General features: G+C 39.8%; 1 protein-coding gene across 1 annotated transcript in view; it reads right to left on the reverse strand.

Moving 5' to 3' along the window:
* SHTN1 (shootin 1) overlaps positions 1-14,358 on the reverse strand; it is a 46,541-nt gene that overhangs the window by 15,974 nt on the left and 16,209 nt on the right. The window contains exons 6-9 of the mRNA XM_035896899.1: positions 8,739-8,885; positions 7,260-7,413; positions 4,964-5,069; positions 3,224-3,306 (exon numbers count right to left, since the gene is read on the reverse strand). Of these exons, the coding sequence (XP_035752792.1) occupies positions 3,224-3,306; positions 4,964-5,069; positions 7,260-7,413; positions 8,739-8,885 (490 nt within the window). The remainder of the gene's footprint in view (positions 1-3,223; positions 3,307-4,963; positions 5,070-7,259; positions 7,414-8,738; positions 8,886-14,358) is intronic.

Genomic DNA, 14,358 nt, shown 5'->3' on the forward strand with positions numbered 1-14,358 from the left:
TAAATTAGTTTTAATGATGAAATGGCATTTGCACATACAATGAACTTAGTTATACTCCCTGCAGCAGTTCTTCCTGCCTGTATGGGTGATGTGTATGGCTCATGTACTATCCAAACCCATGCTTTTACTCAGTTTTACTAAAAATGTAAAGATAAGCATAAATATATAGGCTTATTTTTCTCCTCCTAAGTGGGCTGCTCACACGGTCTTACTCTTAATTTTCCCCACCAGAAAGAGGCACTTTACCTTACACTACGTACATCTAAAAGGTGTTCCCACTGTCTACATGGTAGCAGAAACCAGCAACCTCATCTCTAGTTATCAGGAATTCTAGTTTCTGGATTCAGCACTTCTAGTGATCTTTGCTATCAGCTAAACTGTCACAAGCTCTTCAAGGATAAAATGCCAACCTACACACACTGAGGATCAGCAGTGGATTTTGCAAACGCCAAACCACTTCTACAGAAGTTTGGACAGAAGCAGGGCCCAGACCCTGAAAAATGCAAAGCTCCTGTTTGGGAATTGCCAACGCTCAGTGCTGAAGCACCAAGGACTGAAGAATATGGCCCTGCTTCCACTGTGTCTCTTCACTGTGCTTCAGCAGAAATTTCCCCAGCTTCACTGACACAGGCCAAGTTGATAATGCCCCATGGTGAGGCCTATATGCAACCAAACATGTCTCCTATTTCATAGGGGTTTAAGAACCTTGCTGGAATGAGACACCAACATCTCAGACCAAATTAAAACCACGCCATTAAAGAATACTGGATCGAGTTAAGGGGCAAAACTCAAAATACCGTGACAGGAACCTGCTGATTTTCAAGAGATTCAGTATCAGGACTGCAAAATATTCAGATGAAACGGGAAGCTGTGTGATGAACCTAAACAATACCTGTTAACTTATCAGTGTTCTGGATAATGTAACAAAAGACACTTAACGTGCTATACCAAAAAGGGGAAAAAAAAAGACTACTTAAAGCACATACATGGAGAAATACGGTTGACACTATTCAAAGCTGCAATGTTGTACCTTATATAACAGGAATTTTAAATAGACTTTTGCTCTCTCACTTGTCAGGGTACTATTGATGATTCATAGAAATGCAGTTTCTGTATTGTAAGCTGATTTAATGTCAGGCTTTAATTTCACAAACAGGCTGTTTCAAATAGAAAAGCTTAATTGGTGGTATGGGATAGAAACCACTCATTCTAAGTCCTTAACAAGGGTCAAAACAAGCCTCAAGTTAGATATAATAACTAGATCAAGAAAGAACTTTCCCCCTTTTTTATTTTTATTTTAAGAACAGCTCAACTATTAAGAGAAGAAGCAGTTTATATGTGATTGAAGAAAGGTCAGAACTGTTAAAGTTTGCTAATAACTAATGAAAGAATGGGGTGTAGAGAACTTATAGTGAATTTCATAGTATTTCCTGCAATCACTGTTTGTAACAGTCTCAACAAAAAGGTGTAATCAAAACATCTAGGATGCTTCAAGGTAAGGAAACTTGGTAAGTGAAGGCAACATAATTGAACTTTTACTGAAAGATAAGATGGACTCTTCATCAGAGATCTCGGTACAAGGTCACTTCTCTATTTTACCCAGACCAACAACCTTATTTCTCTCAGACTGGTAACCAGTTCCCAAAGATTCCCCCAGGGACCTGCCCAAGTCACCCCATTCCTCAGTTCCTCACCTGAAAAATGGGAGAGGTAATACTTTCTTCTTTCCTTCCCCCACTTTCTGCCTGTTGGCCCCATCCCACAATGCAGCTATGCCTACATACCATTACAGTCTGCTAGCAGCAATTTTTTCTTTAGCAGTTATATCCTATACCTATAATTTCAGCCAGGTTCCCTTCTGCAGTCGCCTTCTTTGTTTAGAGTGGCAGCAACTGAGTTTAGCAATTCACTGCAAACAAACTCCTGCTGTTTTAGAAGGAAGAGAGAAACACCGAGGAAAACCTTGGTTATTTAGCTGGCAACACTTGTCTAACTAGCTCTGACTCTTCAGGCACTCATGATCATTTGTAAATCTGTACTTAAGTCCTGCTCTCAACCTAAGTTTCCAGCTTCTTTAACAACAATAAAATGCAATTTCAGCTGTTACTTTGCATGCAGAGCCACCTTAGTGCAAGACTCTGTTTTGTTTTAGGTTTCCAGTATTATTAAAGGATTAACATTAACAGTCAACTCTGAGTGGTAATTTCATAAGATATGAATTGAGGGATGAAAACTGAAGCATTTAACAAACCAGCTCTGCAGAGAGGCTCTGGATGGAAGAAATCACAAACAAGAAGCCATTTGGAAGTTGGAAACTTCCCTGTATTACCCTGCACATAACCTGTTCTCAGCTTAATGCTTGTTAGGTTTGTTCTGCCTCTTCCAGATAACCTGTGGAAGTGCAAAGCCCTGGACATACTGTAGCTGCACCTACCTGCTGTAGTGTCTCCAGCGTAGAGGCATAGGTTGAGCCTCTCAAAGCTGCTACAGTGCAGCTACTACAGGCAGTTCCAAACTGCTAAGGTGCAACTCAACAAGCTGCACAGAGTCAGTGTAACAGCATGGGCCCTAAATTAAACCATCCCATTCTCCCCATCCATCTCACCCAGCACATCAGCATGCTCAGCTAAGAGTTTATCTTGTCATGTCCTTCTGTGAGCCTCTACGAAATGTTACCACCCTCTCCCCAAGTGGAAAAAAAAAAAAAAAAAAAAAGGTAAATTTTTCTGCTACATCAGTGAATGAAATCAGCTCAGTGACATCTCTGATAAGCGTGAGAGCCAGAAGTAGGAAGATAAGAACCTTTTTTTGAGTTCGAGCAAGTGCTGGGTCTTCCTTTAAGGTTTTTGATCTGCAGCCTCAAAGATTGTTCATACTAAAATCCATTTGGAAAAAATAAACTGGATGCTGATCACCAGCTCAGTTGTGGGGACACAGATGGCTACAAGGGCTACACAAATTTGCTAGGAATCTCGAGGAAGCTTGCAGTACCAAAGCTACAATGCCAAAGACACCATTTCCTATCTCAGAGCACGTATGACTGGGCTGTAATCACATTTCTGGACTGCAAGGTATATGAATATGCTGGGACATGGGTAGCAGTTGTTAATATTGACAGTTATGAGCATTTGCTTCACTATCTGTACCCACAGTTCATTTTCACTAGCTTTATCTGCAGTACCTAGTGAATAATCCGCATGACTTGAGAAAGGATGAGCCATACCTGGCTCCTGCTGAGGAGGTTTCTCCTTCTTGCTCACATTGGTGTTGGAGTGAGATCTCTTGCGAATCATTGACATGAGAGACCTTTGGGGAAAATGAAACTGCAGATTGTCATTCTGTCCTGTATTACACACTGTTAGAATGAACTTGAACATGACACACAAGCATCTTGCTTATACTTGATTATGCAGATGTATGTATTGAATTACCCCCCACAATGCCTCCCACCAAAATGCACCAGAGAAATTTATTTATTTTTAACAGACATTAGGCACAAATCAAAACACTCCAAAATTTGAATATTAAAAGACAGTGTCTCGTTGTGACACATGACAAATTGAAGCTGCTCTGGCATAATAAAAGGAAGGAAGAGCTGTAGATACTGAAGTATTATTCTCCAGAGGACACTTAAATACAGAGACCAGTATCTTCTCACCAACCCCAAGTCTGTAATCTTCTTACAGTATCAAATAATTATTCCTGCACTATAGTCAAAATGTATAAGTCCAGACAAGGAAACGCTTCATCTCAAAACCCAAGTATAAGCTCCTATGCACATCTGATGATCACTCCCTACCGAACATTGCTCCTTACAGAGTAGAATGACCTCCCTGACACAAAGGGTCAAAACTCTGTCCCAGAAAAAAGCAGCATCCAGTGCCTAGGCTCTGAGACAACCTCTACACACATGAACATCACCGTGCATGAAGGAAATAGTCTGACTTAGCTACTACAGGGCTTAAAATGAATAGTGTTATCTATTCTAAATAGTAAAGGGCACAAACTTAAACAAAACAAAACCCCCACAACACCCCTACACAGTTAATTCATGCTACACATTAGTGGGAAAGAAGCAAGCAAGCCAAATGAGTCATCGGGCATAAAAGGAGCAAAAGACCAAACACAATTGCTCAAAACATGTTTAGAGTTTTAAAAACAAAGCAAGATGCACAAAGGGATGAGTTCTCCCTACTAATCATCTCTATTCATATATCTAACACGGTAGTTAAGAAGACTTCTGTATGTAATTTCTATTACAGAAGGTTAGAAAGTGTCAAAGTCCATTTATTTTTAAAACCAAGCAGACAACATGAAGTTCCTAAAATTAACTAAGCACACTTTAGGTCTTAGTTAATTAATTCAGGTCTAATGCCTGATACATCATATATTGGTCAGCCTCTTTTACAGTCCTTTGCAAAAATATGGCTTAATTTTGATAATTCCGCCTAAAACTGGTGAGCCACCGCATGGTGGTGATTTTCTGTTTTGTTTTTTTCTTTTTAACTTATGAAAGTAATTGTGGGAACTCAACAGAGTCTGCATTTTCACCGCCAGTAGCCGACAGGAAGGGACACACATTAACCCAACATATCCTTTGGTTCAAAGGGGTTTTCTTAGCAGTAGATTCAGACAAGCATTGCACAAGTCTATAATTACAGCTACAAGGTGAATAGAAAAAAAATAATCTCCTAAATTTAGAGGAGACAGGTATCCCTCCTCCTCCAAAGTCACACTCTAGATAATTCATTAGGCTTGGCAGGCAGGCACTGTTCAAAATTGGTCAGGGTGTTCGTCTGTTGGCAGGCGGGGCACAGAGCATGTCCTGCCAGTAAAGAGCCCAAGACAGATGGAGAAAGCCTTTTTTTCTTCAAAGACCCTCTTCCTGCTTGGATGCAAGTTCGTGTAATGTATTCTGCTTCAGCAAAGCATTAATGCTGTGACCCTTGATTTAAGCACTTACCGTATAGGGTTAGGAGGAGGGGGAGGAGGAAGAGGAGGAGGGGGTGGCGGTGGAGGAGGCGGTACAGGATTTTCAGACTGCTGTATTCGTTTTTGAAGTTCATCAACTGCGCAAGAGCAATAAAACAAACTAGAGTGAGTTCTTGGTTTCTCACATCTGCTCTAAAAAAACCTCTGATGGTTTAAGTAAAAAAGCTACTGATTAACTAAAAAACAAACAACAAGGCTAAACCACACAACTGCTAGAAGTTTGATTTTTGGCAATATTTCCTACCAAGAACAATGTCCTAGATGTACAGGATTCTCATTAAACAAGTTATCTCCAACCTGAGTTACTTTCAAAACTAAAAATTACACCCTCCCTTATACAGGATCCTTCACATAAAATGATAGAGCAGGGAAAAGTTTATCACATTCCTGCGATGGTCTGTTTGAGGTTGCATTTGAGAATGAACTAATGAGATGAAATAAATTAACAATTTCAGCTTGCAGACTTATCTCTGTGGGTTTTCCCCATAAAAATGGCCAAAACTGGGTGGTGGGCAGAATGGATTCTTCCTGTCTTGTTTTCATGTCAGATCTAAAATATGGAAATTACTTCTCTGCACTTGAAATGTTTTCAAATGCAATTAACTGAGGAAGGGCAGAAACAGAAAAAGAAGTCTTAAATTTCTTTTAGTTACAAAACTTCTTAACAGTTGTTCTGAAAACAGTAGGAATTACGGCAGAAGTACAGAACATGATTTCCAAAGTGGACATGGTTCTTTCTTCTCATAATAGTAGATTCAAAGTAAAATTACAATCTTTAACATTTTCTTTAAATTTAAAAATGAAAAAAAAAAAAAATCAACTGAGTGACTTTAAATTTCAGGTACAATCTTAATACTGATAAATTTCTTCTGAAGGACAAATAAGCCTGTAAGGAAAGAATCCACTGTGAGAGTTAGATCTTTTCCAGGGCAGCTGAGAAGAGCTCATATACTGCCTAGGCCTATTTTAATGCTGGGTAATGTAAAACTCTAACACCAAGTAGTTCTTCCAAGCAAGACTGCTAACAAGCTTAAAGACAATTCTGCTCTTAAGGACATGTTTCAGAAAAGCGTGGCTATACGTGGAGTCTTAGGTAAGGATAGGGACTTCGGCCTCCTCTGACGGGGGCTCAGATGCTTCTCTAGCGCCTGCTTAGGCCTTGAGCTGAAGAAGGACTGTAAGTAAAGGCACGTGTAAGTACTTAACCAGCCATAACCCCACATTCCCTATAGGGAGACCACACACACCACGGGCCCTTTTTAAAAGCAATTTTGAATAAAGAGCATTAGATCAGAAATTTCCTCAGTCAGTAGGTAGGACGCTGCAGACAAGCCAGGCACCATCCTGACAGCGATAACTGTACGAAACTCTGCACTGCAACAGCTGTTCCCGCCTAAATATTCTGTGAGTCTTCTATGCCTGTATTCTTTGGGCATTAGTTTAAATCTTAAGAGACAGACACACACAGTAGCTAGCAAGGCTGTTTCCTTCCTTTCAGTCACTTGACATGGACAAAAATATTTGACTACAAGTAAGAAATTTAGATGTATAATTCTCATGCATATGAGCCATAAAAGCTCACCGGATTTCTTTGGCTAACTCCCTTTGTTGGGCTCTGAAGGCAGTACTTACCTTTTCAATATCTGTTTTAAGAAAAAAAAAAAAAAAAAAAAAAAAAAAAGAAAAAGAAACACCCTCCCAGACTGTCTCACATCAGCAAAAATTGTTTTCTCACATGTCAATATGAAGGGCTAAATCATGTCTTTATTGCAAGACTATTAAATGGTTGGGTAGCTTGATAATTATGGGATATTTTTGTACAATTCATACAATGTAGACTCCACAGTCTGATAAATCACTGTGCATCTTTGCAAAAAAGAAAAAAAAGAGCAGAATTATCCCATTTTATTTATTTTTAAAACTAGGTAAGAGGATACATTTTGACTGAATACGAAGGATTGTCTCTTTCACAAAGAAACCCATTCACATGTATATACCCACCTGTAAGACTCACGTCAATCTAAGAACAGTATTTTTCTACCTCACAGAAGTTTTACGAGGTTATTCTTTCACACAGACATGACTGTTCTGTGGCTGAAGGCAGTTTGCTGCACTTTGTCTTGTGAAGCACAGGTCTGGATCTCAGCAACACAAAAGCTGTTGCTTCTGAGGTCTCAAACGTAAAATGTGTAATTCTATCAGGCATGCACCACTCACACACACCCCCCAACTGTACCTCTAAAATAAAAGTCATTGCATGATTTTACCTGAATGCTTTAGGTCTTTAGCTTTTTCTTCTGCGTTCTGACACTTAAGCTCTAGTTCCTTTTTATCTTCTTCCAAAAGTTCTAGTTGCTGTTTAAGACGACTAATCTCCTTATGCAGAGCTTGATTTTCTAGCTGCTCTTCCAATTCTTTCACCTGCAGTTGGCAAATAACAGCATTCATTACAATAAAAGGTATTTTCTGTCCTTCCTTTTGACAAATGACCCATTAGGCACAGTCATTCCTGAAAACATGGTGTTACAGTATAGGAGTGAACTACAAGTCCTAGAAAGAGGACAATTTTTGAATGAGAGCTGGACAGATTTTTCTGCAAGATGTCAGAATTTTCTATTGTGATCCTAACTTGTTTTACCTCTTCTTTAAAATACGTCTTTAGCTCCAAAGTATTTAAGCTGTAAGATGTTCCCTCTTTCTTTTTATAGAGTTTTTATCACATAATTAGAACTTAATTTCAGAACATTTCTTCATTTGAAGCATGAGAACATTGACATTTTTGTTCTCTTACTGACTGCTTCCACTGACAGGTTGGTTATTTAAACTCCCTTGTCTCAACTCATGCAGATGCCAGTGGGTGAACTATGGAACATCAGGTTTAGAGGCAGCATTCAGGTGCAGAGTAGCAATCACTTCCCAGCTCCCTAAACATATACATTTTGCTCTAGACTTCAAGGAGTTAAAGATGCAGAGGTTTTCTATGAACTGGCAATTATTCTTCCAAAATACTCACTCAGAAGCATATGAAATTACATACAGTCTTAGTATTGCTGCATTGATAAAAGCACAGGAACTGTGTCTACCTATTCCTAGCATTACTCTATTACCAGAGTTTTAAGAACAGGCCTCACAGCTAAGGGAAAAAAAAGCCTTTTCAGGCTTTCAAGTGAAGCAATGGTGATTTCTCCCAGTTAGAGATTGATCTAGTCCAGTTTCAAAGAATGTACCTGTTTAGACCTAGCACTTCAGACCCTATCACACCACTTTGCAGCGTTCACCTAACACTTCCCTGCTCAACTACGTCTGCCTCTTCCCCATGGATCTCTTTAGCAAGCGACCAGACTACTAATGTGAACTGCCTCTCTCTCACCTCCTGGTCTTCTTAGCTTATCCCCTCAGGACACCCTTTATATTACTCAACGTCCAAAATATTTTTCTGTCATCTCTTCTTCACTTAATGGAACTTGAAGTAATGCTTGTAATTGCACTTTACTAGCATCCAGAATAAAATACTCACCAAAACCAGAGCCTTCAGGCTGAAAACCATTCAGGTTTTGTACTCATGTCTTACCAGTGACCCAGAAGGAGGGAATCACTATCTTCTCTGAAATTTAGTTTTTAGATTGTGAACTCTTATGGTGCACACGACCTCACATAATTCTGAACATAACAAATACATGACACTCCTTAAACTCAGGAGGCTTTCAAAATACTTCTGCATGAGATTAAAAGTAATTCTGTTTTACCTTTTGTTGGTGTTGAAGCCTCTCTTCCTCTAACGTGTGGGTTAGCTTAGCATTGTCATCCAAAGCCTTCAAAAGCTGTTGATCAGGAGCAGAATTTTGCAGAAGCAATTGACTTTGCCTTTTCATCTTGTTTTGTTCAATAAACATCTGCCAAAACAAAACCCATCCCCAACAAAAACAACAGTTAAGCACAAGCGAATGCTATCCTAGGAAAAATAGCAATTGGAAAGAAAATGAAGAAATTAACGTTGTGTCAATGAGGTAGGGACAGTGAGGAAGAAGGTGAGAAGGGAGGGGGAAGGAAGTCTGAGACAAAATTTAGAAGAGCTCACAGTGAAAGAAACCAGGTGTTTGCTGAGAGAACCACCCACTGCTACACCTCAATCACCCGCATGTTGGCAGCACTCAGAATTTAAATGCATTTCTGAATTTTGTTTCCTGGGAATGGGAACAGTCTGATCCCTATTCTGGGAGCTCTGGAGCTTAAAAGAATAAGTGGAGGAAAAAATGTCTATGAAGTCACAGGCTACCTCCTCAAACACATCTGCAAGCCTTGGCGTAAAGCCCACTTATTTGAGGGTTACCTGGATATGTGAATGACGGACAGTCTTCGGGAAATGAATTTCAGTCCATGTTTGTGTAATCAGTGTATGCACTTGCCCTGGGAAAAGGCATTTCAGGGCAATTTCAGCCTTTTAGTTCTGATCCTTGTGTTCTTTCCTCTTCCGCAGTGATATTTTTGATGTGGGGAATGGATACATTGGGGGGGGGGGAAAATAATCATAGTCTAAAGACTTGACACTGATAAAAATATCACACATTTCTCTAGGCTTTACCTGAGGTGCAGAGGCTGTCAGCACACGCAATTTCCATAAGCGAGATCTGCTCTTTCCAGACTGTTTAAGAATTCAGAAGAAAAAAAGATTGCTTCCTGCCAAAAAAAATTCCTATTGAATTTATTCTGCATCTTGACATCTCTTTCAGGAGGAGGGTTGCCCCCTAGGCAACAGGGGCTTCCACTCTTGACAAACTCAGCTGTGCCTATTCTTACAGCAGAAATAGGGACTGGGTCATGCTGAGGTTTCGGATGAGTGTGCACAGGTCAGCAAAGCACACCACTTACGGCAGGAGAACAGCCGGAGAATGCAGACACTCCCTCAGACTGTGTAAACACTGTTGTATGGCACAGCAAAAGCAAGAAGATATTTTAAGAATAAAGTATTAGAAATACAAAAGTTCCATGTGATCTTTTCAGGTTCCCATACTATTTATTCACACACCAAAATTACAGATACAACATGTGGTTTCTTCCCATCCAGCGCTACTGCAATGCTATGTGATTTATTTATTTTTTTTAATACAATTGGATTTTAAAGAAATATCAGCTGACACAGATTTGTGGCAAGCATTCCACCCAGTGCTTTGCACAGACACTTCAACTGAGCCTTCTTAGCAAGCAACTCCCTCTCTAGCTGTACATACAGACCGAGAAGCCTGCTGACCGTGCTGAACTTTTAACTCACGACGCAGCCTGCTTGACCCTGCGTGCCAAGAAGAGTCAATTGATGCGGCCTTAATGCTAATAAAACCTACAATGAACACTTCACTGGGCAAAACTGTGCCATGGGGGTAGGCAATAAAGGACTGGAAGTATTCGATGAAGAGGAAATGATTAATACAGTTCTATGCTTTGTTATAAAACAAACAAAACCAAATTTATGACAACACACAGGCCACTGTGGCGTGGTACCAATGTGCACTGGACATCAGCTCCCTGTCCGAAAATTCTGCCAGCCAAACCAATTATGCTTGTGTTACTTTACACTAGCAGGGCTGCTGCAAAAACAATTCAAAGGCAAGAGAAGTTCAGAATCAAAGCTACCCAGCCCAACCTGTAAAGGTTTCTCTTTGTATTGCAACTCATCTATTTGATTAACACTATCTTCTTAAAAGAAACAGCATCTTTGAAACATCATACCTTAGAAAAGCCTCTAAATCACTGCTAAAGAACTCAATTCTGTTTCAAAGCCTTCTGCTTTCCTGTTAAGTCAGTCAAAAGTTACTTAACCCTGACAGAAACAACACCTCTCTAGAAGCCACCTTTAGCAAACATTGTAGTTTACCTACTGTGAACTTTCAAAGCAAAGTGAAAACCTGGGTTTCATTTTTTTTAATCTGAAAAACAGTTTGAAGTGGTAATTCCAGATTTTTCTTCCCTGAGTTTCTGCCACTAAACCCAACAGAACAGAGTTGTTCCAGCCTGAGGGAGCAGAAAGCTGCCAAAACAAGAAGAAATCAAGTAGAGCAACTTGATTTCTTCAACTTGAGCAGATATTTCACCAAATGTAGAAAATCCATATTCACTTTGTTTTGTGCTCCATTGCAACAAAATGAAAAAAAAATCCTCTTGAAGTACTGGGTGAAAACCTTTTCATTCAGAAGTTTCCACATGAAGTCCTGCATTCTCAATCAGCTTTATAAATTGCTTTCATGACATTGCAAATATGTTCCTGGCTTACAATGTATAGGAAAGTGCCATCTTTGTTGCTTATAGCTTAATGTTGCAATCGGATACATGGGAATTGATTTCTTATGGGGAGTCCCATCCATTTCAGAAGTTACTTACACACATGTCCTTGAAGCATCAGTATATTCCAAAGAGAAGAGACAAAACTAGACAAGATGATCACAGCAGATAAAGCAGAAAGAGAGCTGGTGATGAACTGATTGCAAGTTTTTGAGAGGTCGTTCTGTGTTTTTGACATGGGACAAAGATGACCCTTAGAAATTAATTCTAATTTAAAATTAAAACAATCAAGTCCTGCTTCAGCAGGGCAGAAACCTGACTGCCTGCACAAGCCTGAATATTAATTAAAGTGACTGCTGAAAGGGCAAAACAGCCACTAACAGGATTATTTGGACTAGGTGGAATTTAACCAATTGATGGATTAGTTCCGACTTTGCCACCTGCTAGATAATTATCTGCAGAGTATCCCAATCAATGCTAGAAACGTAAGTCGATGCTGGAGGAATCTACTGAAACCATGACTGCAACTAAGGGCAGATCACAAAGGAGAACAATTTGTTTAAACCCATCATTTAATTTTAAAAATCTCCAAGTGTTGTGCAAACCAGCTAGGTATCTTTCCCCCCTGAGTTTACAAACAGAAGCTCGGAAGTGCAGGAAATCTGGGACTTGGCCACTTTCCATCAGCAGAGATTGCACAAGAATTGGGGAGGGGGAAAGAGAACGGGGTCAAATCCTGAAAATAATAGAAGTTTTTCCCTTGACCCTAATGGGGCCACACCTCATTCTCAGACCCCTGCTCTAACCATTACCCAACAGAGCGTTTGCTGCAGCTGTTTTTTGTTTACACCAGAGCTGAAAAAGGAATTCTTCCTCATTAAAAAAGTTAGAAAGCAACTCTGTTAGTGTCAAGTCCCTGGGAACTTCAATCCTCGTTCAAGTAGCGTTCAGGGTGTAACTGGATGCTTTCCAACGAACTCCTCTCCCAAGAGCAAAATGAGGCCAAAGGAAATGCTTTAATGTTTAATATCTATATGTTGCTGCAGGTCCATCTATACATTTTTTGGGTACTCACTATTAGAGTAACTTTTTTGTCTCAGCTACAGTTTGAAGTGCTGAATACAGCAGTACTGTTACAAGGTAATCATTGGCTGCATAAAGTAAAATAAAAATCAGGGGCAAATGCTACCAACTATGAATAGAATAACAAAAGGTACGTAGCAAGGCAGGGTCAAACTTCAGAAGTCTCAAACAGGAACAAGAGGAAAATCAGTCAACTGAGCAGTTGGTCCTGACTTCAATCCTTGGCAGCACTGCTCCATCCCCTCCACATCCTAGTGAGAAACCAGTAAGTCATCCTTATGGAGCGGCAAACCACTCATTTACATTTGTCATAGTTTACAGGGGCTGATGTCTTTTGCATTATGTGTACCCTGAAGCCTTATAGTCCCATGTTCAGACCCGAAATAAGTCCCAAGAGAGATAGGGTCAAGGTACTTGTATCTCCCCAAAAGAACAGGCTGTTTGAAGGATTTTATGTGATGGGGGGACAGAGCGATCTTGTCTGATTATGGCTTGACAGGGGGGCACTAAGTGGCTCTGAATTCAGGAGGTGCTCAGTTTAAAATTAAATCCAAGTGTGGATTTTACTTCAATGACTAATCAGGAAAAAAATATATATATATACTCTAACTCTGTAACTGCTTAACTGTACCGTATTATCAAGGACACCTGGGCTTGTGAGCTTCACTGCATATAAATATTACAGCAGGAAATGATGGCTAGTGGGGTTTTTTGATAGAAGAGTTGAGAAACAGATGCATCTTATTGCAGCACATTAAGAAACACACCCATAGCTTGGACACTGACCTAGAAATGCTCTCTCCACACTCGGGCTCAATGCTGCACATCAATCAATGATATCGGCCTTGTCTAAAGCACAAATCCCTTGTGCTTTAGTGGGTTTATAGGTGTCTGAAGTGCTACTCAGGTAAAAAGCTACAACAAATAAATGGGAGCTGCAGTTAGGACATCATCCACAAAACTTACTTCAGCACAAGCTTAATTTTAAGTGCATGTGGTGTTACTCTGATCTGAAAATTTTGTATCTGGTCCTTATATTCTTCCCCACCTGGAAACTGCTTCTATGGAAAGTAACTGTCCCATGATGTCAAGCAGAAAATTACCCAAACGGCTAATATCAAGGGCATGGAGGGCATGGGACAAGACTCTCTTTAACAACAAAAAGAAAACAAACATTTGGTATGGAAAACCAGAGTGATGCATTTCTGGCAACGTGTTCTGACCTTCATAGACTTCCTCCTTCAGAGGAGCCAAAGTCTAACCCTAGTTGGGCTTTCAAACTGCTACAGAAAACTGAGCAACACGGTCATGAAAAAGGACATATGCATAGTAATGGGCAGCCAACAGTCACTCTCCACTCTCCAGAAGATTCGTAGTATTTTAGGGTTAATAGATTTTGTTAAGACCTGCATCAATTTTACACTAATAAAGATACAATACAATTGCTTTAGTTATTTGGCTAATTGCCAGACAACTTCTGAAAGGAGTAATTCTAAAGAGCTACAAGATGTAGCAGCAGTAAGTTTTGTGGCTCAGGAGTTCCGATTTACTCAGAATGGGGGAACTGAGGTAGGTGAGTTAAGCCTATTTTTTGCCCATCATTTGCTTCTCATCACAGAGGTGCTTGGAGCATGTATTTTGAGTGTGAGAAAACTGAATCCCCATCAGCACTGTGACTTCCTTAAAAACAGAGTATTATTTATTTTAACAGCCTGTTCTGTACAAAAGGGCTTGTCAAACTACAGCACTTTCTTCACTTGTAAGGCATAACTGCCCAAGGTCTGAAATAAAGGGGGGAAAAAAACCTCCACTGTAACTTATTTCTTCATTTCTTGCAGTTAATGGTTTTCTTTTTGTTGTGATAGAAGTATAGTGATACATTCTGTAACGCTCACAGTCTTACAGCATTTAGACACCATCTAATATGTTCAGAAAGAGATCATATACCATATGAAAAAGGAGGAAACCTCTTCACTTTTTTCCCTCCAATAGATTGTCTGAACCAAAAAA

Source organism: Egretta garzetta, unplaced genomic scaffold (genome assembly GCF_000687185.1).
Source record: "Egretta garzetta isolate BGI_Z169 unplaced genomic scaffold, ASM68718v1 scaffold486, whole genome shotgun sequence".
Lineage (NCBI taxonomy): Eukaryota > Metazoa > Chordata > Aves > Pelecaniformes > Ardeidae > Egretta > Egretta garzetta.